This window comes from Oncorhynchus gorbuscha, unplaced genomic scaffold (assembly GCF_021184085.1).
Source record: "Oncorhynchus gorbuscha isolate QuinsamMale2020 ecotype Even-year unplaced genomic scaffold, OgorEven_v1.0 Un_scaffold_333, whole genome shotgun sequence".
NCBI classification, from domain to species: Eukaryota; Metazoa; Chordata; class Actinopteri; order Salmoniformes; family Salmonidae; genus Oncorhynchus; species Oncorhynchus gorbuscha.
This window is the reverse complement of record NW_025745189.1, coordinates 1177656-1198902: the sequence shown is the minus strand read 5'-3', so window position 1 is coordinate 1198902 and position 21247 is coordinate 1177656. Positions and strand designations below refer to the sequence as shown.

General features: G+C 41.2%; 2 protein-coding genes and 1 long non-coding RNA gene across 5 annotated transcripts in view; 1 reads left to right on the top strand and 2 right to left on the bottom strand.

The window, feature by feature from the left end:
• The window catches only part of prc1b (protein regulator of cytokinesis 1b), a 10397-nt gene extending 1690 nt beyond the window's left edge, over positions 1-8707 (bottom strand). For 2 of the 3 annotated variants that reach the window (XM_046333028.1, XM_046333029.1), the window contains exons 1-9: positions 6683-6902; positions 6025-6195; positions 5529-5678; positions 4942-5089; positions 4563-4699; positions 2039-2134; positions 1705-1851; positions 1343-1453; positions 977-1090 (exon numbers count right to left, since the gene is read on the bottom strand). In XM_046333028.1, the coding sequence (XP_046188984.1) occupies positions 977-1090; positions 1343-1453; positions 1705-1851; positions 2039-2134; positions 4563-4699; positions 4942-5089; positions 5529-5678; positions 6025-6195; positions 6683-6898 (1290 nt within the window). In that variant the 5' untranslated portion in view covers positions 6899-6902. Of the gene's footprint in view, positions 1-976; positions 1091-1342; positions 1454-1704; positions 1852-2038; positions 2135-4562; positions 4700-4941; positions 5090-5528; positions 5679-6024; positions 6196-6682; positions 6913-7457; positions 7585-7896; positions 8030-8553 lie in introns of those variants that run through there. The other variant, XM_046333031.1, reaches the window with a different exon arrangement.
• A 238-nt stretch (positions 8708-8945) lies between these two features.
• Positions 8946-19982, bottom strand: vps33b (VPS33B late endosome and lysosome associated). The gene is given in 25 exon segments (XM_046333032.1): positions 8946-9323; positions 9711-9833; positions 9971-10046; positions 10149-10250; positions 11107-11180; positions 11872-12004; positions 12404-12450; positions 12556-12610; positions 13268-13320; positions 13323-13331; positions 13444-13518; positions 14093-14183; positions 14440-14526; positions 14629-14702; positions 14920-14997; positions 15231-15321; positions 15661-15765; positions 15993-16087; positions 16174-16219; positions 16315-16382; positions 17020-17069; positions 17917-17978; positions 18108-18188; positions 18519-18663; positions 19791-19982. Coding segments are annotated over 24 exon segments (1851 nt in total). The 5' UTR covers positions 18615-18663; positions 19791-19982; the 3' UTR covers positions 8946-9243.
• Positions 19983-20145: 163 nt separating this feature from the next.
• Positions 20146-21019, top strand: LOC124017818. The gene is made up of 2 exons (XR_006835530.1): positions 20146-20204; positions 20508-21019. It is a non-coding gene; the product is annotated as an uncharacterized LOC124017818 (long non-coding RNA).
• The last annotated feature ends 228 nt before the right edge of the window (positions 21020-21247 follow it).

Below are 21247 nucleotides of genomic sequence, written 5' to 3'. Positions count from 1 at the left end.
TGCAGGAATGTCCACCAGAGCTGTTGCCAGAGAATTTAATGTTAATTTCTCTACCATAAGCCGCCTCCAACATCGTTTTAGAGAATTTGGCAGTACGTCCAACCGGCCTCACAACCACAGACCATGTGTAACCACGCCAGCCCAGGACCTCCACATCTAGCTTTTTCACTAGGGTCTTGACCGGACTGCAGTTCGACATCGAAACTGACTTCATTGGACAAATGCTCACCTTCTATGGCCACTGGCACATTGGAGAAGTGTGTTCTTCACAGATGAATCTCGGTTTCAACTGTACCGGGCAGATGGCAGGCAGTGTGTGTGTGTATGGTGTGGGCGAGCGGATTGGTGATGTCAATGTTGTGATCAGAGTGCCCCATGGTGGAGGTGGGGTTATGGTAATGGCGGGCATAAGCTATAGACAACGAACACAATTTTATTTTATCGATGGCAATTTGAATGCAGAGATACCGTGACGATTGGCGTGCCATTCAGCAAGATAATGTTGCAAGAGTCGGTACACAATTCATGAAAGCTGAAAATATCCCAGTTCTTCCATGGACTGCATACTTACCAGACATGTCACCCATTGAGCATGTTTGGGATGCTCTGGATTGACATGTACAACAGAGTGTTCCAGCTCCCGCCAATATCCAGCAACTTCACACAGCCATTGAAGGAGTGGGATAACATTCCACAATCAACAGCCTGATCAACTCTATGCGAAAGAAATGTGTTGCATTGCATGAGGAAAATGGTGGTCACACCTAATACTGACTGTTTTTCTAGTGTGTCTGTGACCAGCAGATGCATATCTGTATTGCCAGTCATGTGAAATCCATAGACTACAGCCTAATTTATTTATTTCAATTGACTGATTTCCTTATTTGAACTGTAACTCTGTAAAATCTTTGAAATTGTTGCATTTATATATATTTTTTCAGTGTAGTTAGTTGTTGTACAAACATGCTGCATTGACCTTGTTGACTGACAGAGGGGGGCGGGAGGGTGAGTGGCAGACAGTTCCGCCATAGGCTGAGCGCATGGTGCTGTTAGAGTTGGCACTAGAGAGGCTGGAGGTGGTGCCATTGAACTGGAGAGAACACACAGACAGAGTTAGTTAGTGATGCCAAAAGCTCACGTTATTAATGCGCAACTATTTAAAACACAAGCCAGTGATTGTGTTAGCCTGAGTGTCCAGTCTTGTTTCTGCTTTAGCCACCTTTGTCATACAAACATAGGCAGTCCAGAAACAGACTGGATACCCAGGCTAAGATTGGTTCACGCAATTGTTCCATGAGTATGAAGGCTAGAAAAAGCAGCAGCAAAGTCACTGGAGTGGTACCTTTCGTGCTTTGCTGGGGGTAGTTGTGCCAAGGAATCTCCTTTTGGTAGGCGTCCGGACAGCTGTCCCATACAGCATATCCACCTCAATCTGCTTGCTCTTTTTCAGTTGCTGTTACAATGAAATATAGATCAAAGTATTGTAACAAAGTAAGCTTTTAGCTGCACAGACCTAACCCTAACTTGAGACAAGTGTGTAACAAATAATGATGGGTCCGGTTTCCCAGATCCAAATGAAACCTAATCCTGGACTGAAAAACATTCTTAGTCCAGGACTAGGTTTGATCTGGGTCCAGGAAAGAGGACCAATACTGTATCTCTCAAGTTAGGATTCTGCCCTCAAATGAGTAGCCATGTCTTTACCCTCTCCAGCTTCTCATTCTCTTTCTCGATGCGGTGCAGCTCCCACTGCTCCTCTACAAACTGCAGGAACTTCTGTCCATTCACCAGGAACTCCCTGGCCTGCTCCCGCTCCCACACATCAATCTGAGCCTTCAGCTTCTTCTCAAGCTGGACAAACAAAACAAAAATATAGGGATATAGCCAAGTGTTTTACAGTATAGTATGAGTTTATATAGCATAGCATTATGTACGGCTGGTAAAAAAAACAAAAGAGCCTTGTCATGTTTCTATGTACAGTAGCTACCCCCCTAACAAGGGGATAATACAGACTCCTGTCTTTTTCAAAAGGATTTACCTTGGGCAGGCTTTTGTGGAGCTCGGCTTTCTGTTTCTCCTCTTTCAGCAGATTCCCTCCTCTGTTGGTGAACCTGGAGGGGTCTGTGGCTTTTTTCTGTGGGGATAAAAAGGTCATGCCAGGGGTTAAAACCCCCTAAGGTTGATGACTGTGCCTGCCTCCTTAGAAATCTAAATGAGCAGTATACAAAAATTCAGACACACAAAAAATAATTGTGTTGTTGGTCAATTTAAGCTAGAGATGTTTTTTTGCATTGGATGTGTCTCATTCCACTGCATCCGCCTATGTAACACTTCCGCATTTGGGGTGAAAGGTGACAGAGCGGTGTTTGTCAGACCATGAGACATACCGAAAATTGGTCTCATTGGTCTTTGCACAAAATAGTCTGTAGCGTCCAAACGGTTTTGCCTACAAACTATCATGACCCTCTTTGGAAACATTTTGCTCCACGACCCCCACAAGCATCTTGGGACTTGTCTGAAGTTGGTACAGACGATCTGACAACTTCTGTCTATACGGCCGAACAGTTTGGGCTACATACTAGTACATCGGTTGTTTTTCTCTAGGACACCCACAGGCCTCACAAGACTCATCTGAAAGTCCCTCGGTACCGGTTGACAATTTTTAAAAAATGAAAGTAGAGTACCAGTCAAAAGTTAGGACACACCTACTCATTATTGTCTTTATTTTTTACTATTTTCTACATTGTAGAATACTAGTGAAGCTATCAAAACTATGAAATAACACATGGAATCATGTAATAACAAAAAGAAAGAAAGAAAAGTATTAAATGTATTTTATATTTGAGATTCTTGAAAGTAGCCACCCTTTGCCTTGAGCTTTGCACACTCTTGGCATTCTCTCAAACAGCTTCATGAGGTAGTCACCTGGAATGCATTTCAATTAACAGGTGTGCCTTGTTAAAAGTTCATCAATTTGAGCCAATCAGTTGTGTTGTGGCAAGGTAGGGGTGGTATACACAAGATAGCCCTATTTGGTAAAAGACCAAGTCCATATTATGGCAAGAACAGCTAAAATAGTGAAACGACTATCCATCATTACTTTAAGACATGAAGGTCAGTCAATGCGGAAAATTTCAAGAACTTTTAAAGTTTCTTCAAGTGCTGTCGCAACAACCATCAAACACTATGATGAAACTGGCTCTAATGAGGACTTCCACGGGAAAGGAAGGCCCAGAGTTAAGTTCATTAGAGTTAACTGCACCTCAGATTGCAGCCCAAATAAATGCTTCAGAGTTCAAGTAACAGACACATCTCAACATCAACTGTTCACAGGAGACTGCATGAATCAGGCCTTCATGGTCAAATTGCTGCAAAGAAACCACTACTAAAGGACACCAATAAGAAGAAGAGACTTGCTTGGGCCAAGAAACAAGAGCAATGGGCATTAGACTGGTGGTCCAAATGTAAGATTTTTGGTTCCAACCGCTGCATCTTCGTGAGACGCAGAGTAGGTGGACGGATGATCTCTGCATGTGTGGTTCCCACCGTGAAGCATGGAGGAGGTGGTGTGATGGTGCTTTGCTGGTGACGTTGTCAGTAATTTATTTAGAATTCAAGGCACACTTAACCAGCATGGCTACCACAGCATTCTGCAGCAATACGCCATCCCATCTGGTATGCGCTTAGTGGGACTATCATTTGTTTTTGAACAGGACAATGACCCAACACACCTCCAGATTGTGAGGGCTATTTGACCAAGGAGAGTGATTGAGTGCTGCATCAGATGACCTGGCCTCCACCATCACCCGACCTCAACCCAATTAAGATGGTTTGGGAGGAGTTGGACCGCAGAGTGAAGGAAAAGCAGCCAACATGTACTCAGCATATCTGGGAACTCCTTCAAGACTGGAAAAGCATTCCTCGTGAAGCTGGTTGAGAGAATGCCAGGAGTGTGCAAAGCGGTCATCAAGGCAAAGGGTGGCTACTTTGAAGAATCTGAAATATATTTTTGTTTAACACTATTTTGGTTACTACACAATTCCATATGTGTTACATACACGTAAGAAAATATATATAATAATAACAAGTTTCCTGACCTTTCTTATATCTCTTACACTTCAGAACAACCTACTTTCTATGTAGTAAATTTGTTATTTAATGCATTTGTATGGGCTAATAGCAGTAAGACTCCCCAAAAATGTGTCATTTGTACAAATATTTTTTTGTAATTCAAAATTAAAATGTTATGTTATTTAACTTCAAAATTGTTTGGATGAAACAGCCTAGGTAATTCAAAAATAAACAATAAACATTTTCTTAAAGTGAACTATCCCTTTAAAGCCCATTTAAAAATGTTTAAAAAGATGATTGCACTTGTCTTTTCCTACTAGCACCAACTTTGCTGATAACGTCATTATTGACAAAAATGTACAAACTACAACTGTGATATGTGGTGGTCTCACCTAGCTATTTTAAGATGAATGCACTAACGGCAAGTCGCTCTGGATAAGAGCGTCTGCTAAATGACTAAAATGTTTCCACGGTGCTTCTCCACTGCTAACCTCTAGTTCCAGGAAGAGTCTCCAGCTCTCCTCCCAGCGTTGAACCCCCTCAAACAGCTCCTTGTGTTCTTCATAGTGCTGCTTCAGCCTCAGGATCTCAGCTTCGTGCAGCCCCAACAGCTGCTCTGTAAAATCATCTGAATGAGGGAAAAACAAATAATTAAATGTACTATTAAAAATCAGTCACATTGATTTTATTTTGCCTTTTCAAAAGGGAAAACTAAATGCCTGGGTATGTGATGCACCGGGTATGTGATTAATAAGTTAACAATCATAACACACATTATTCACTAGAAAGACTTCTCTGAGTCTTCATTCATTGATTGGTCTACCAAAGCTTGTGTTTAACCTGTAATCAAAACCCGAAAACCCAACATACTGCTAAAGTAGGGCACAAAGGCCTGTTGCTGATCACTGCTGAAGAAGCATTTCTCCCAGAGCCATGCCATTTCTGAGCGGATGGCTTCAGTAACGTTTCGCATGTTCAGTCGTTTGAGCTCCATCAGTCGCCCGCCCTCTGCCTCCAACTGAGGTGTGAAAAAGAAGAGAGAACAATTTGGTTCTTTGATTCTAACATTTTCTTGATTAATAGACAGACCTTGTTTAGAAACAGCTTTAGAATGCCAGATAGAGTACTGGAGACAATGGTGACTAGCCAGGGTACAAACCAGAGGGGTATACATAAAACAAAGCAGGATCAATTAGATAACCTTTTTTTTTTAACACCATAAACAACTATTGACTTTCTGGTTCATTAAGAAAGCTAAACTTAGATATGGGTTTTAAGTTGTTGAGTCAGACCAAGCCCATTTCAAGCTTATCTTTCAAAAATAAATAAAAACAGTTATTTCAGAATATTTAGGCAAGTAAGGGGTCAACATTTGTTTATTGGGCTTTGGTCAAAATAAGTGCACTAGAAAGGGATTAGGGTGCCATTTGGGACATAAGCTAAGTGTGTTCACTGACAGCATCCAGGTTCTTCTTCTTGGAGGCGACCATGTGCTCTGAGAAGAGCTCTCTCTCCTCCTGGGGCACCTGCAGTCTGTCCCACAGCTCCTGGATCTTCTCCCTGTGAGCCTCACACACCGCCTGGTTCTCTGCCTTCCTCTCCTCTAGCTAGACAGAACAACATAGACACGGGACGGTCAGTAAAAGAGCACTATGGAAATGGGTACGTTCCAGAACGTTTGTATTGTCTTTACATGGGGCGTGACTGCAATAAAGACCTGGAACACGGCCAATGACAGATATTAGCAACAAAATGCAAATTAATATATTTACATGATCTATAGTGAAATGATAATGAACTGATACAGTATTGTTGAAATGTAATGCGTGTAGGTCGACTGGTTTTCTACTGTATTGTGGTGGTGAGCAGATCAACTTTGCTCATTCTGCACAGACATTGCAAAGTATCGCTCAAACCATCATCTCAAACATATTGGATTAGTTCCATTCTCACTTGGCCGAGGAGGAGTTTGAGTGAGGCGATGTTGTCTTTGGACAGGCAGAAGGCCTCCTGGTCCTCGCAGATGATGTCCTTCTCGAAGCTGGTCTCTGGCAGCTGGTCCAGGTCATCCATGCACAGGATGATCTGCCTCTTGATGCCCACAAACTCAGCATGCCGCCGCTCCTGGCCACAGGCAGAGAGATATGCCGTTAGAGATCTCCTCAAATGTGTATATTAGTTTACATCAGTGTTTTCCCCCAATATTATTTTCTCTAAGTGAGGCGCAGAATCAATGGCCAACATTTTTTGACTTTACTACAAACAATTCAACTAATCATGAATCTAGATTAAAGACGGAGAGTAGTTGAATCAGCAAATAAGTGCCGGGCTGAAACAAAATGGCAGAACAAACAGCAGCTCTGCAGGAGCAGGCTTTGAAGTATGCACCATCATTCACATCTACGTTCAAATAACATGTTTTCTTTCAAATCCTTTGAGTATTTGATTGAACCTGCATGATGTATCACATGGGGTTTGCTCCTTTGGGACTATTCCATTAGTTCCATTGCGCCAGGTAAACGCAATCAAGTGCAGCTACATTATGTTTTTCTAAACAAATACTGCTGGTATGGGAATCCAGGGTCTGCTTTTATTACAAATCCCTATCCACCTTCTCTGTGGTCTGGCTGGCGATGTGCTGGCGGAAGCCGTCCAGCTGCTCCAGGGAGGGCACGGTGTTAGGGTCGAGGGCGTAGGGGTCCGAACACAGAGTGTCACATAGGTCCTGGTCGCGCTCCGTCAAGGCCTTCAGCTGCTGCATCCTCTGGGTCCGCTCCTTCACCAACATCTCCACCTGGGTCCGGATCTCCTTCTCCTGCTGCAGCATGGTGACGCCCTCTCCTCCTGGTGAGAGAAAAGGTATTGGGTGAAGTTGCCCCTAGACACTGTATTTCCCCCACTAATGGTTAAGGTGAGTATTGAGGAGGGGAAACTGATCCCAGATCTGTACCCAGGGAAGGCACCAGGGTTGGGGTTAATGCTATTTACATTTAGAGTATTCAGGAAGTAAACTGAAAAGAGAATTTCAGTTTACATCCTGAATTGGCCCCAACCCTGGAAGACTTCTCCAAAGAAATCTTCAAATTTGAAAATGGACTTATCTAAACTGGAATGGCCTCATTCCCTTCTTTTCCATAATAGCCCTTTTTTCTCCATCCACTCATCTTCAAGAAATGGACAGCAATAAGTCCATAAATCATCATAGTAAGCAGTACATGCTGTATCCTAGAAATATAATTACTAGAAAGGACAAAGCCAATCAGACCATGGAAATTTGATTGGGACATTGATTTGAATCCCTATCCACCAGTCATTATATTTCAATGTATTATGTCATTTGCATTCTAGTAAAACTTTTCAGACCCTGTTAGAAACTTTTAGGATGCTTACCTCAAATGGGGGTAGCTGCAGTTCCAAGCACAGCGTATCCAGTTGTTTGCGACAGGCTTCGATGCTGCTCAACAGTCTGGTCCTAAGAGACTCCTCCTCTGTTATCATCATGTCTAACAAACTCTGATGAGAGATGTGCAGAAATGACTAGTCAGTCCACATATAGGAAGGAATACATACTTGTGAATTAGCTACATATACAAATCTCACATTTAGCAGACTAAATAGATAGGGCATAAGTGTGATGTAGCCTAGCAACACACCCCTCAAAAGTAGGTTAGCTAGCTACTGTTCTAGCTCTTCACCAGACGCCCTGGAGCAGAGCTAGCTAGTTAACTAGCTACAGCAGGTGCACAGACAGGTGTCACGGCTTTGAGAATGTTGTTTCTTGGAGAATTACACTCTATGCTTGAGTGTCAATTTGTTCTGACTCACCTTGATGTGATTCTTGACCACATTGGTTCTCTGTAGTCTTTGGTCTTCTGGTATTCCTATCTCTTCCCAGATGTCCTTCAAGTGGCAGAGAGCTTTATTCAGGCAAGCCACTGACTCGGCTGCGAGCACCTCACTGGAATGGGCCGGGGACATATATAAAAATGTTTAATTTTTGGACTGGCATGACTAGTTAAAAAGTTACTTGACTTTACTGGACAGCATTAACGTTATTGTCAATGTCGTCCTGCTATTGTAATTTATCAGTCTTTGAATTGATAACACACAGCAGTCCATCCTTCATTCAGCTTTGCAGACACACCCAGTCGTTAACTGTTAACGTTACAGTATAGTACAATCAAATAAGTTATATCTGTGGTATTACAGACAGTAACGTTAGGTAACGTGCTCGCAGCCTAGTCTGTGAATAACTGTCTAGCCTAAACGTTAGTCATTCCTGGCAAATTGACATCTACCGTTTGCTAAAATGTTGATTTAGCTAGAAACTCATAATCTTTAGTAATCTTGCAATTTCTATATAGGTAGCTAGGTATAACGTTAGTCACAAAACACTGATGCTGTTAAATTAGCTAACAGCTAGCTTGACATTTCAATTCTGCATGCCAAATGCAATACTTTTTACGAATACAATTCACTTGCCTCTTCCTCATCGTGATGTCCCAGTAATTAAGTCAGTTTTGTTGAAGTTTGCAGCAAAACTTCTCATAAATCCTCAAATCTCTGTCCTTCAGCTTTGCCTGTGTTAATTCTCTCTCAAGTCAAGCCGTTTCTGTCCGATTCAAAAATATGCATCAAATTGCGGTCTTGTTTCTCATTGGTTGAGGACGGCCATTATGTCATCGTCTAGACATGGTGGTACCATGTGCGCATGCGCAAGGGCGTGGACTTAAGAAGACGAACAGTTATTACCAGTAAAGTGACAGACATGCTTTCAAATGTTACCGCACAGAGACGTCATTGTTTATTTACCTACAGGTATTTGATATCGTAAGATTCATAAATATCATTTATTATAAATCACAGACAACAAATAAAACATCATATTTATTTTGTACTGTGGACAGAAAACAACATTCTTTGTACACCTTTTGCAGATGGTATAGCACTATGATGGAATATATTCCAACGTCAATCATTTTTTTCCTGAATCAGATCTATCCTAGACAGTGACTGCTTCCAATACAAGACTCTGAATAGCAGGTGCAAGCATGTAGCTTGTTGTCATATTGTTAATGCAAATTGTCCAAAAAGTCATCTGTATGTGTCCCCATGATGTCTTGGACCACAAGCTGGATGCTTCCATTGGCAATGATAGAAAGACCCCAGGACTCATGCATGGTTGTCCAACATAGACTCCAGAAGTCTGGCACTGTTTGTGATAGCTGTGGTCACCACAATGAATTTAAGACCTAGAAACACCATAGAGAGAACACATTATCCACTTTTATTCAACTTGTATTTATACAGAAAATCCCAATTGAGAGCCAAGGTCTCTTTTTCAATGGTACAAAGTAATTATGTAGAACCCGCTTGACCTATATAAAACATGTATTGTAAACTATGTAGTCACCACAATAAATGTATAACCTAGGAGAAATAGAGGTAGAAATAGGGGCATGAATATACATTTCCTTAGCTCACACCCTCTACATTTTCCCTGTCAGCATTGGGATTCGAACCGGCAACCCTCTGGTTACTGGCCCGCCTCTCAAGACTTCTGCTGTTCCCTACATTGGCACACTGATACATTTCTAGTACCACCACCTTCCAGAATCCCAATATAAAGCCTTCCTTACCTTTCTCTCTGCCCAGAAAGCGTAGTGCTGAGATCTCTGAGAAGGTGCACCCACCCAGGAACATGACTAGGATGATACGCTGGGAATCGGTCTTCACCCTTGCGTCTGATCCGTTACTACCTGCTGAGAGAGGGGGGTAGAGAGCGAGAGAAAATAAAGAACTGGAATTCTCTGAGTGTTCCCCTTTCCTCATAGGACTTTCCATTCAAAAGTGCCATTTACATACATTTCAGTGTGAATGACAAGCCCACTTGTCTTACCTGTGACTGCAAATTCATGTCCGTTGAGCATGCGGGTGACTTCCTCGAGCCCTGTCCAGCCATCACGCTCCAATACCTGCAGACGTAGCACAAGCAGAATACTTTTTATTATATCACTAATTGAAACCACACTTCTGTCTTAGTATCCATGAGTTCATTCATATTGGAGTCCACCTACCTGTTCGATGAGTTTGCAGCTCAATGGAATGTAGGCTCCACTGAAGATATAGGCCATGTCTCGAGGGACACGGAGGTCATACTCTTCATCTGACTTAGGCACCTTGATATAGATATAGTAAGGACATCCGGTTTCATTGCAATACTGTTTGGTTATGGAGTTAATTTAGGGCAGTGTTTCCCAAACTATATATAAAGAAAATCGCTCTTGGTTCTTAGAACCAGGGTTTTGTCAGAAACCTCCGGTAGCCACTAGATACCGTTGTAATAAACAGAGGTTTCTGTTTTCTTCCTACAAATGTGGCTCAATCTTTTAAATGGTTCAAGATACAAAATATTATGACCCCATTACTGTCAGATTAGACTCTCAGGAACACATATGTATCTTCTGTTTCCCTCCACAATGCCCACAAGCCACGCAGGACTCATTAAAACAGACTGGACAAGACCAGGCACTAAATTAAACTGAAGATCAGACAACATTATTGTCTGATGATCTTCTGAACTTATACCTTTCCTGGTGCATTTTAGTCACTTAAAACCATATTTCCTTCAGATTGAAATACTGACAAAAGTACAGTCAGACTGATTTATAATAGACTGTCATATCCTAAATGTAAACATTCGCCGTTGATAACATCAGTTTTTTAACATGGTGGAGTCAACTTTTTATTTATGTCAAAAACGGGTCGCAGCCAAAATCGTTTGGGACCCTGTTTTATGGTGAGTTTCCTGGCCATTTCCCAGCCTAGTCCTGAACTAAAAACAACATTTCCTGGCCATTTCCCAGCCTAGTCCTGAACTAAAAACAAAGTTTCATGGAGACTCCAGGACTAGGCTTAATCTGTGTACACGAATTCGCCCTATAATGTTTAGTGAAATTTCATGAAGTAACTCAATACATGGGTATGTTTTTAATATGGTAATTGCTTTGTTAATTAAATTAAAAGACTACATACCAGATTGAGCCTCCTGCCCAAGGCACGGAAATTGCTCTTCTTGGCCAGGGAGGAGAAGGCATCAGTCAGCTTTCCTAAAATAGAACATGTTGAAAGGTTCAAGAGCTGATATTTTGCAGAGCATCTTGTCATTGTCAGGACTCTAAAGTACAGTATATCTATGATGTATATTTTGTGGGTAGTAGTAGTCTCAAAAATGTAAATCACTATACCCTCACTTGGTTCAGATAAGTCAGTCTCTCACTATTCTTAATTAGCTTAATTTCCTTATCCCAATTCCTTATTACAATGACTTGACAGGTTAAAGAAACCTATTCAGACACTTCAACTAGTGGTGGTCATTCAGGAAAGGAAACGAGGAGAAAAACAAAGTCGTTTTATACAGTAACGGTATTGGGACCCGGCCTGTATTAAATACAGTAACGGTATTGGGACCCGGCCTGTATTAAATACAGTAACGGTATTGGGACCCAGCCTGTATTAAATACAGTAACGGTATTGGGACCCAGCCTGTATTAAATACAGTAACGGTATTGGGACCCGGCCTGTATTAAATACAGTAACGGTATTGGGACCCAGCCTGTATTAAATACAGTAACGGTATTGGGACCCAGCCTGTATTAAATACAGTAACGGTATTGGGACCCAGCCTGTATTAAATACAGTAACGGTATTGGGACCCAGCCTGTATTAAATACAGTAACGGTATTGGGACCCAGCCTGTATTAAATACAGTAATGGTATTGGGACCAGCCTGTATCTGACCTGCGGTTTTGTCGTTGACCAGTTTGCCCACTCTGCTCTCCATGACAGTGAGGGTCTCTCCAGGCTGCTGCTCCACCAGCAGGCCTAGCTGCTTCAGGTTGGAAAACGTCAGTAGGTGTTCAATGCCATAACTCTGAGAGAGGAAATAGGACACAGAACTATATAACAAGGAAAAGGCTCCAACAAAACAACAATGGAAATACAAAGATACAGAAGGAATCCAGTCAAAATGCACATTACACTGACAATGTTACACAGTAACACACTAGCGGGCCAAACTTGGTCTGGGATGTCATCATTTTGTGGTTGTAAAATGGTTGGTTGTATAGACGTCTTTTTCCTGACAACGTCAAGATATCTGGGACTGGGAGAGGTCATATTTTTCTGGTCACTACATTTATTTTCTTCCTCCAACTAGTACACGACATGACCATGACATCACAAAAGATGTCAGCCTGATATCATTGCAACCAGTTTTTCCCAACCAGTGCTATATATAATTTAAAACAATACCTATGATACCAGAACCCACCTGTAGAAACTGGGCTTTTAATGACCGATAATCTTTGGGAAGGAGGCCTGAGAGAAAATATAAACAGCTGATTTAAAAGGACTAAGAATCTTATCATGAGATCAATTATATTTTCATGTGTTTGGTTAAAAAACATCTCTGTGAAGTCTCACCGTTTTCTGTGAGAGACAGCAGACAAAGGAGTCTCATACTTTCCACCATAGAGACCTAAGGTGGATGATAACACAATAAGGTGGACGATAACACAATAAGGTGGACGATAACACAATAAGGTGAAACACAATAAGATAACACAATAAGGTGAACGATAACACAATAAGGTGGACGATAACACAATAAGGTGGACGATAACACAATAAGGTGGACGATAACACAATAAGGTGGACGATAACACAATAAGGTGGACGATAACACAATAAGGTGGACGATAACACAATAAGGTGAACGATAACACAATAAGGTGAACGATAACACAATAAGGTGAACGATAACACAATAAGGTGAACGATAACACAATAAGGTGAACGATAGCTTCCTCCAGGTTTACAGTTTGATGTGGTTGGAGAGAATAATTATAGTTACAAAGAAACAATAATGTGCCAGGATGATTGATGAACACAATCTGTAATATAAATCTTATTGGGCCGATTTAGCACTATGATTACCTGTATGCATGTAGCATTCGTAGAAATATAATGAATAGAACGGGTTTGGAGGCTCTACTCCTGGCAATTTGACTGGTAAACTCATGGGTACACTCAGAATGGCTGCCAGTCCAGCCATTATGACATCATTGACTTGAATGGAGACGCCCTTTCTATTCATTATATTTCTATAGTACCATTATCTTCCAGACAATCTCACCTGTCTATTGATATGCTCCTCTATGTAGGTAATACATTCACGGATTTCAAACCCTCCAGTAAGGCTGTCGGGTGGAGAAATAAGTATCAGTTATTATGCAATGCAGGAAATGGGATTCATATGGGGAAAAAGCATATGCCTCAAAGTACAGTATAGCCTATGTAATGTAATATTACAGTGCTCTGTCTTCAACAGCTCTTGGAAGTCCTGCTTCGTTTTCTTCTTCATCATCGACTCACTGGCACCAATATCTGAAGAGAGACATGTCTTTTAAAGGGATACTTCAGGATTTTTGCAATGAAGCCCTTTATCTACTTCCTCAGTCTGATGAACTCATGGATACCATTTGTATGTCTCTACATCCAGTATGAAGGAAGTTAGAGGTAGTTTCTCGAGCCAATGTTAACTAGTGTTAGCGCAATGACTGAGGGTCTTTGGTATCTAATAGCATACGAGCAGTTACCATAGACTTCCATTCATTCATAGGATCCTGTGTGGTGCAGCGGTCTAAGGCTGCATCGCAGTGCTAGAGGCGTCACTACAGACCCGGGTTCAATCCCAGGCTGTATCACAACCGGCCGTGACCAGGAGTCCCATAGGGCGGCACACAATTGGCCCAGCGTCGCCCAGGTTAGGGAGGGGCTTGGCCGGGGTAGCCTGTCATTGTAAATAAGAATTTGTTCTTAACTGACTTGCCAAGTTAAATAAAAACAAAAAATAAATTGCGCTAACACCAGTTAACAACTTCCTTCAAAATGCACGCAGACATAGAAATGGTCTCAACCAATTCATTTGACTCTGGGGAAGTAGAGACTCAATACTCACGCAGACTGAGGAGCCGATGCTCCTGTTTTAACCCTTTCAGCTCCTCCGACACAAACGTCTTCATCTGTTTAATGTCCATTCCACTACGCTTCTGTAATGACAGAGACGGAGAGAGATGAATAATCGTCAAACATGAACTTCTACTCTGATGTAAAGAAAGCTCTAAGGGGGCATTTAAAACAAATATTATGCATCCACGCAGGGCAACACTTCACCAGGGGGGAATTGTTGGAAATTATAAATGTGCTGTCAATCAGCTTACCATACCTAGCAAATAAAGGTAAACAAATCAATTGGAAGCACAAAGGCTCATATAGATGTAAATATGGTCAGAATGAAACACTCACATCATATGCAGTCTGGAGGTTTCGGGCCTTTTGACTTAGGAAGCCAAACACCTGGGAGAAATGCTCGTTCCTGATCTCGTTAAAAACCTGAGATAGAAGCACGCACAAATTCCAGTGAGACTTTCATCCTTAAACCAGTGATGGGGAAATGATATCAATTCAACCGTGTTATACTTCTAAAAGGACAACCTTATCTTGAGAGTTTAGCATCACTTTTATACTCTTGTCAGAGGAGGTGACATCTGGACAAAACTCCACACATCCTATAGGACAAAGAGATGGATTAGAATTCCATACAGACAATGGACATGCAATAAGATCTTAATGCCATTTTATGCATTGTAACTGTAATGGTATACAGCAATAAGAGGCTTCAGTGTGTGTGGTCCTTGACTAGGACACAATATATAAAGACCACATTATTTGCAGTATAGCTATTTCAAAGTAGAGACTGTAATCAGAGCAAATATCATTGCTTACCACATTTAATTCTGAAAATATCGTCGACAAGTCCTTCATAGACAACCTGGGAACACAGAGGAGTCACAAGGTCCACATCTGCAAAGAGAATGAGAGAAAACATTAGTATGATATCAGCTATTATTATGACAAGTATCACCCTATTGTTATACTTAAAGGAGAATTCCATTCCAAATCCACATTTTCATACGTTAGTCTGTGAGAATGAATAACAACATTATCCAATAGCATATTTCAAATGTCAAAAAATGAGAGCAACAAATAAGACAAACGTCACAACTGCCGTGATTCACAGTTCAAGAAAGATCTACCTCTGTCAATGAGAAACACATTTCCGATCTCCGCTTGACGCGCTCTCTGTTCCCCCTCCTCCACCTGCTCCCTCCACGATTCATACGCCATCTGAACCGGGCAAGAAACCAGACATACCGTTAACACATACTCTATGAATCTCATCTAAATCATGGTGTTTGAAAATCTAAATAATCTGTACCGGTGCTGATTTCTGACTGTGTCTGCATTCAACAACATACAGCTCTACCTTGATGAACAAGACAAGACTGGTTGGCTGAAACATAAACAGACTGGCACCCGTAGTAAATCATTCATTCAGTACCATCTAGAATCATAATCCCAGATGTATTTTAGCTTTGTTTTAATTCAGTATACAAGTCAGCTAAAGGCTGAATTGCGGTATACAAAAGTACATTAAAGAGTGTTGATGTACTGAGCTGATCTTACCTTGGAGCATCGTCCGATCCCATACACCTTAGAGAAGGGGCCGTAGACAGAGTGTAGGAGATGCAGGGCACTACCCGCTGTTCTCACCCAGCGCTGGTCTCCCTCCTGTGGACACACAGGTCATGCTTGTTAGCAAAATAATTAGCACTATGAATATAACCACGCTAGTCCCAGTACTAGGTTGTTAGTTATATGCCAAAATGTGTTACTAATTTGTTATTACACTGTACCTGCTTATGTAACTACTACATGTAAATACATAATTTTTGCATCATAAAGTGGGACTGATATTCCTAAATACAGCTCCCATCAGCACTACTGTCTATCATTACCAAGAAGTAGTCTCTGAAGAATTCCGGAAGCTCCAAGCTAATGATGTCATCGTCCAGGGGCAGGAGGTAGAATGACCACTCGTCAGTAGTCACATCTTCACAAGGGAGTGAAAAAGTGTCTGTTAACATTCAAACATCTGGAATATCAAAATATGAATATGAAATATCAAAAGACACCTACCACCAAAGATTCCCTGCTCCTCCAAAAGGTTCTCGCATGCATAAAACTGTAAGAGACACGGAAAGCGAGAGAAGAATGAGCAAAGAAAACAAATATAATTGTTTTATTGCAGAGAGTATACAATAACTACATAATAATCACCTTCTGGGGGCTAAATATGATCTTGTATCTTCTGAATCTCCCAAATGCTTTGTCTGCATTGACCACATCTGGAAAAAGAAACCAATTTGTCAGTGGATATAAGAAACAGCCATGAACCGTCCTGTATAACTACCCGTACGAAGCACCTGGGAAACGGCACTCTACTCACTGCTGTCAGACTGTATAATAACTCTACCTCTTTAATGGTTTACCCCCTCAATTTTTTTTTGGTTTTACAATCACATTTTAATATTTCAATTTCCATTCTAAAAAATGTCCTGTAATGTTTCAAGTGTTCTGTATTCTATTTATGTAATGTATTATGTGTTATGTATTTAAATGAGTGTTTTGCAATTATTAGTCATGTAAATTTTGCATTTCTTCAGTTGATCTGTGAGCAAGAATAAATCAAACTCATAACAGAGTGATTTCCCTCATTGTCTTCCCGATCAAGGACATGAAATCAGAAGCCTTTGTTTGCACAGTAACACAACGTACTCCAGAAGCACTGTCGATAATACCACCGATCCAGAAAAGACAAGGCATTTCAAAGTCTGGGACGACAGTAATACAGTCATTAATTTCTCAGGGAATAGCGTTGCTAACTTAATCTTTCACTGCATTGGCATCCCAAGAATTACACTTTAATGAAATACAATATGAATCACCTGATTTTCAATATCAGGGTGCCACCATTCTACTTACCACATATCCACTTGACAGTTTTTATTCTTGGACGGATCAGGAAGCATAGTCTGTCAAGGAAGGCACATTATTAAGGATATGTTACAACATTGTTATGGCTGTGTTACAACATTGTTATGGCTGTGTTACAACATTGTTATGGCTGTGTTACAACATTGTTATGGCGGTGTTACAACATTGTTATGGCAGTGTTACAACATTGTTATGGCTGTGTTACGACATTGTTATGGCGGTGTTACGACATTGTTATGGCGGTGTTACGACATTGTTATGGCGGTGTTACGACATTGTTATGGCGGTGTTACGACATTGTTATGGCGGTGTTACGACATTGTTATGGCGGTGTTACGACATTGTTATGGCGGTGTTACGACATTGTTATGGCGGTGTTACGACATTGTTATGGCGGTGTTACGACATTGTTATGGCGGTGTTACGACATTGTTATGGCGGTGTTACGACATTGTTATGGCGGTGTTACAACATTGTTATGGCGGTGTTACAACATTGTTATGGCGGTGTTACAACATTGTTATGGCGGTGTTACGACATTGTTATGGCTGTGTTACGACATTGTTATGGCTGTGTTACGACATTGTTATGGCTGTGTTACGACATTGTTATGGCTGTGTTACGACATTGTTATGGCGGTGTTACAACATTGTTATGGCGGTGTTACAACATTGTTATGGCGGTGTTACAACATTGTTATGGCGGTGTTACAACATTGTTATGGCGGTGTTACGACATTGTTATGGCTGTGTTACAACATTGTTATGGCGGTGTTACAACATTGTTATGGCTGTGTTACAACATTGTTATGGCGCTGATACTTGTTCCTCCAAGACAATAAAAGAGAAGCGGATCTATGGAACTACAATCGGATTTGCTACTTACTGATCTGAGGTGCTGACAATGGGTTTGTGTTCCACTTTGTAAAGCTTATCCACATCATGTTGCTACAAGGAGAAGGGTGACAAAGATTGTATAGGACTGAACCTCATTGTAACCTGGTAAACTGATATATGTAAGGACAGGCAATCAATATGGTATACAGAAATATTCAGAAACATAAAAATGACATGTACCTTTAGTGTTGTGACATTAGCAATGCGGTCCAGGGGGCTCATCAAATCTGCCTCAATGAACAGGTCCTTCCTCCCAGGTAGCTTTAAACCAGGGGAGTAAAAATGCAGTATGATGATGATGAGGATGATGAATATACCTAATCAATCCCCAGAAGAGGAATTTAGAATTGCTACCAGCAGTAGAGACTAATATACATTACAGAAACATAGAGGGACAGTTTCCCAGACACAGATTAAGCCTATAGAATCTCAATTGAAACAGATTTTTAGTCCAGGACCAGGACTGTCTGGGAAACTGACCCAGGCTTTACAACTTTAATAGGATCCATGACTTGTGTGAGTACTTGTGGATACTAAGACACAAGACAATTGATAACCTGAGTGGGGGGAAGATGAGTGGAGTAGTCCTACCTGTTCTAGTAGGTAAATGAGCTGGTCCCTGGCCAGCCTCTTGAGCAGAGAGAAGTCAGGGAGCTCAGGGGCATCTCTCCTGACACTGTGAGCCATGGGGCCTGAGGTGGAACAGAGTGACACACCTGCCCAACCATTCACCTCCCTGGAAAATACAATCCAGCTGTGATAGGCTACCCACTGGGCACACTCTAATTGAATTAATACTGTTTCCACGTCATTTCAATTAAATTAAGTTTAACCAACGTGGAATAGACATTGAATTGACTTCTTTGCCGAGTGGGTAGCTTCACAATGACAACGAGCTCTGTCTATTGTGCTGACAGTGCAGCAGAGATACAGATTTTGTGCCAACCTGTCACTCAATCGTTTAAAAATATATATTTTTTTATATAGAGACATTACAACAAAAACTGAAGGGGCACAAGTTTCAAATGAGGGGGCTAATCCTTTTGGCTAATCGTGGAACCGGCCCAGCTACAGTATAGTGTATATTTTTTTTTGAAAAAAAAAATTCTCACGGAAATGAAATATACGTTTCGAAAACCGGGTTGAACGCGATTATTATTTACTTTTCTAAACGTTAAAACAGAGCGTCGCATTTTTGTTTACATTGAGACAAATGCGGGTGTAACAGCTGAAACCCTGAAAAGCAACATACAGAGAAGAGTTTTCGAGAGCTAACGTTAGCATACTGTAGTTATCAGCTGATTTAGTAGTCACACCATGATTAACTGTATATGGCAATAAGGACGACGTCAGTCATTAAAACCAAATGTATATACCGTCACTGTATAGGTTATTGGACGATTTAGACGATTTAAAAATGTAAAATAAACCTAAAATGCTCTATCAATTTTAGCTAGCTATGTACATTACCTTGGGTTGTTTCCGGATGTGCAGATGGGATGTTGCGAATCTTTGTTTCACTACGAACAAGTAAATAGAGGGCACCGTATCTCAAGACATGACTGGAGAGAAAAACTGTTTGGAGAACTGTACCTAGTCAATGCACTTTGCTGTTTACAGTATGCAACTTGCTACTAGGAGTTCAGATTTGGTTATATTGTTGCAGACGGTGACATTTTCTGCTGAAAACCACCAAGATCAACGGACTAAAGACCCCAAAGAAACCAACTATCCAATAGGTACCGTAGCCTCTCCCTATTACCTATCAATGATGTAGCTATATAAAAAAATCATTGGTACTAATGTGGTGGAAAAGTGGATTTTTTAAAAGCAAATACCAAGTTGGCAGCATCCAGCACTCACCACGTTTCTTTCCTTTATCCTAAAGATCCTCTTTTGACCATTTAGATGCACCAGGTCCTTAGCAGAGCAAACCTTCCTCATCTTAATTCCAACATCATCACCCGTCTCCATCATAACCATGTTCTCTTCTTTGTTGTCAATGATATGTTTACAGGTGTGGACCAAAGACTCAAAAGAAAGGAAAACCAACACAAAACACAAAGGAGGAGGTGTCCGGTGGCCGGCTGTCAATGTAACAGGGTTATATTGGTGATTCCCCTTGCCACTTTATTGTTAAGCCAATGGGTTTTTGGTTTGAGTTTGTCTTGCCTTCACCTACTCAACATGGCATCTTATTGGCTGGTTTGCGTAGCTGGCTTACGAGGGGGGATGTTCCAGTTAGAATCGTCCCAGTGAACAAGCACCAAACCAGCGGTAAGTTGTTGGTTGCCAAGCACTGTACATCAAAAGTGATTTTTATACTCTCAAGTGATGATTTAAATGTACAATTTATATCAAATTGTTTGTAAATGTTATTCGAACATCACACATAAGATGCAGCGGTTTTTGGAGAATATGTGTTGTGCATTTTGTTGTAAAGAATTCCCGCCAGTACTAGCTAGCAACTTACTGTGTCTGGTGGGGGGGGGGGTCATATATTTTGTACAGTGCGTGAGTGCAGAGTTGGATGGTGAGACGTGCATTGCATGACGTGCAATTTTGTGTCGTTCCTATCAGAATAAATCTACATGACTGGTGCTACATGTTGGAGTTCCGTGTCGATGACTGATTGTACACAACGCAAGAAGAGTACTGTTACATCAAGTCACCGTCATTCACCTACCTCGTCACCTGCGGCAGGTCCATGAGTGGGGCAGAGCGGAGGCCCAGTCTGCAGTCAACATATTCGGTCTCGGAGCACCAAGCAGACATGGTGGCAGCAGCAAGGCTAAAAACAACCATCACTCCAGGCCTTGCCCCATGACAGGCTGTCATGAAGTGGTCAAAAGACTGCCAGCCCACCTGAGAAAGCAACACAAGCTTGAAAAGAACTCTCCTCTATACAGAGAGCTTCTTACAGCATCACAGAAGAGAAGGTCAAATGTCAATGAATTAATTTTATGATGTATACTGTGAATAATTATTCTAGCTGATGTATTGAAGTTGAATGAGAAATATGTAATTGAATTGGGACATGATTGAACAAGACAATATTTGGGAAAGGAATAAAGAATGCGCTTGAACTGCCACACAGCTCGACTAACTTCGATGTCTGTTTTCCTTTATCTACAGCAGGCTGACTCAGACACCCTTTCTGAGGCTTGTAACAGATACAGCATAGAAAGACCAGCATCAATTCATATCCAAAGTGGTCACACTCATTTACACACAGACCTTTTTTGTAGGATGTAAACCTTATGTAAGTCCAGTGGTGTAAAGTACTTTAGTAAAAGTACTACTTTAAGTAGTATTTTGGG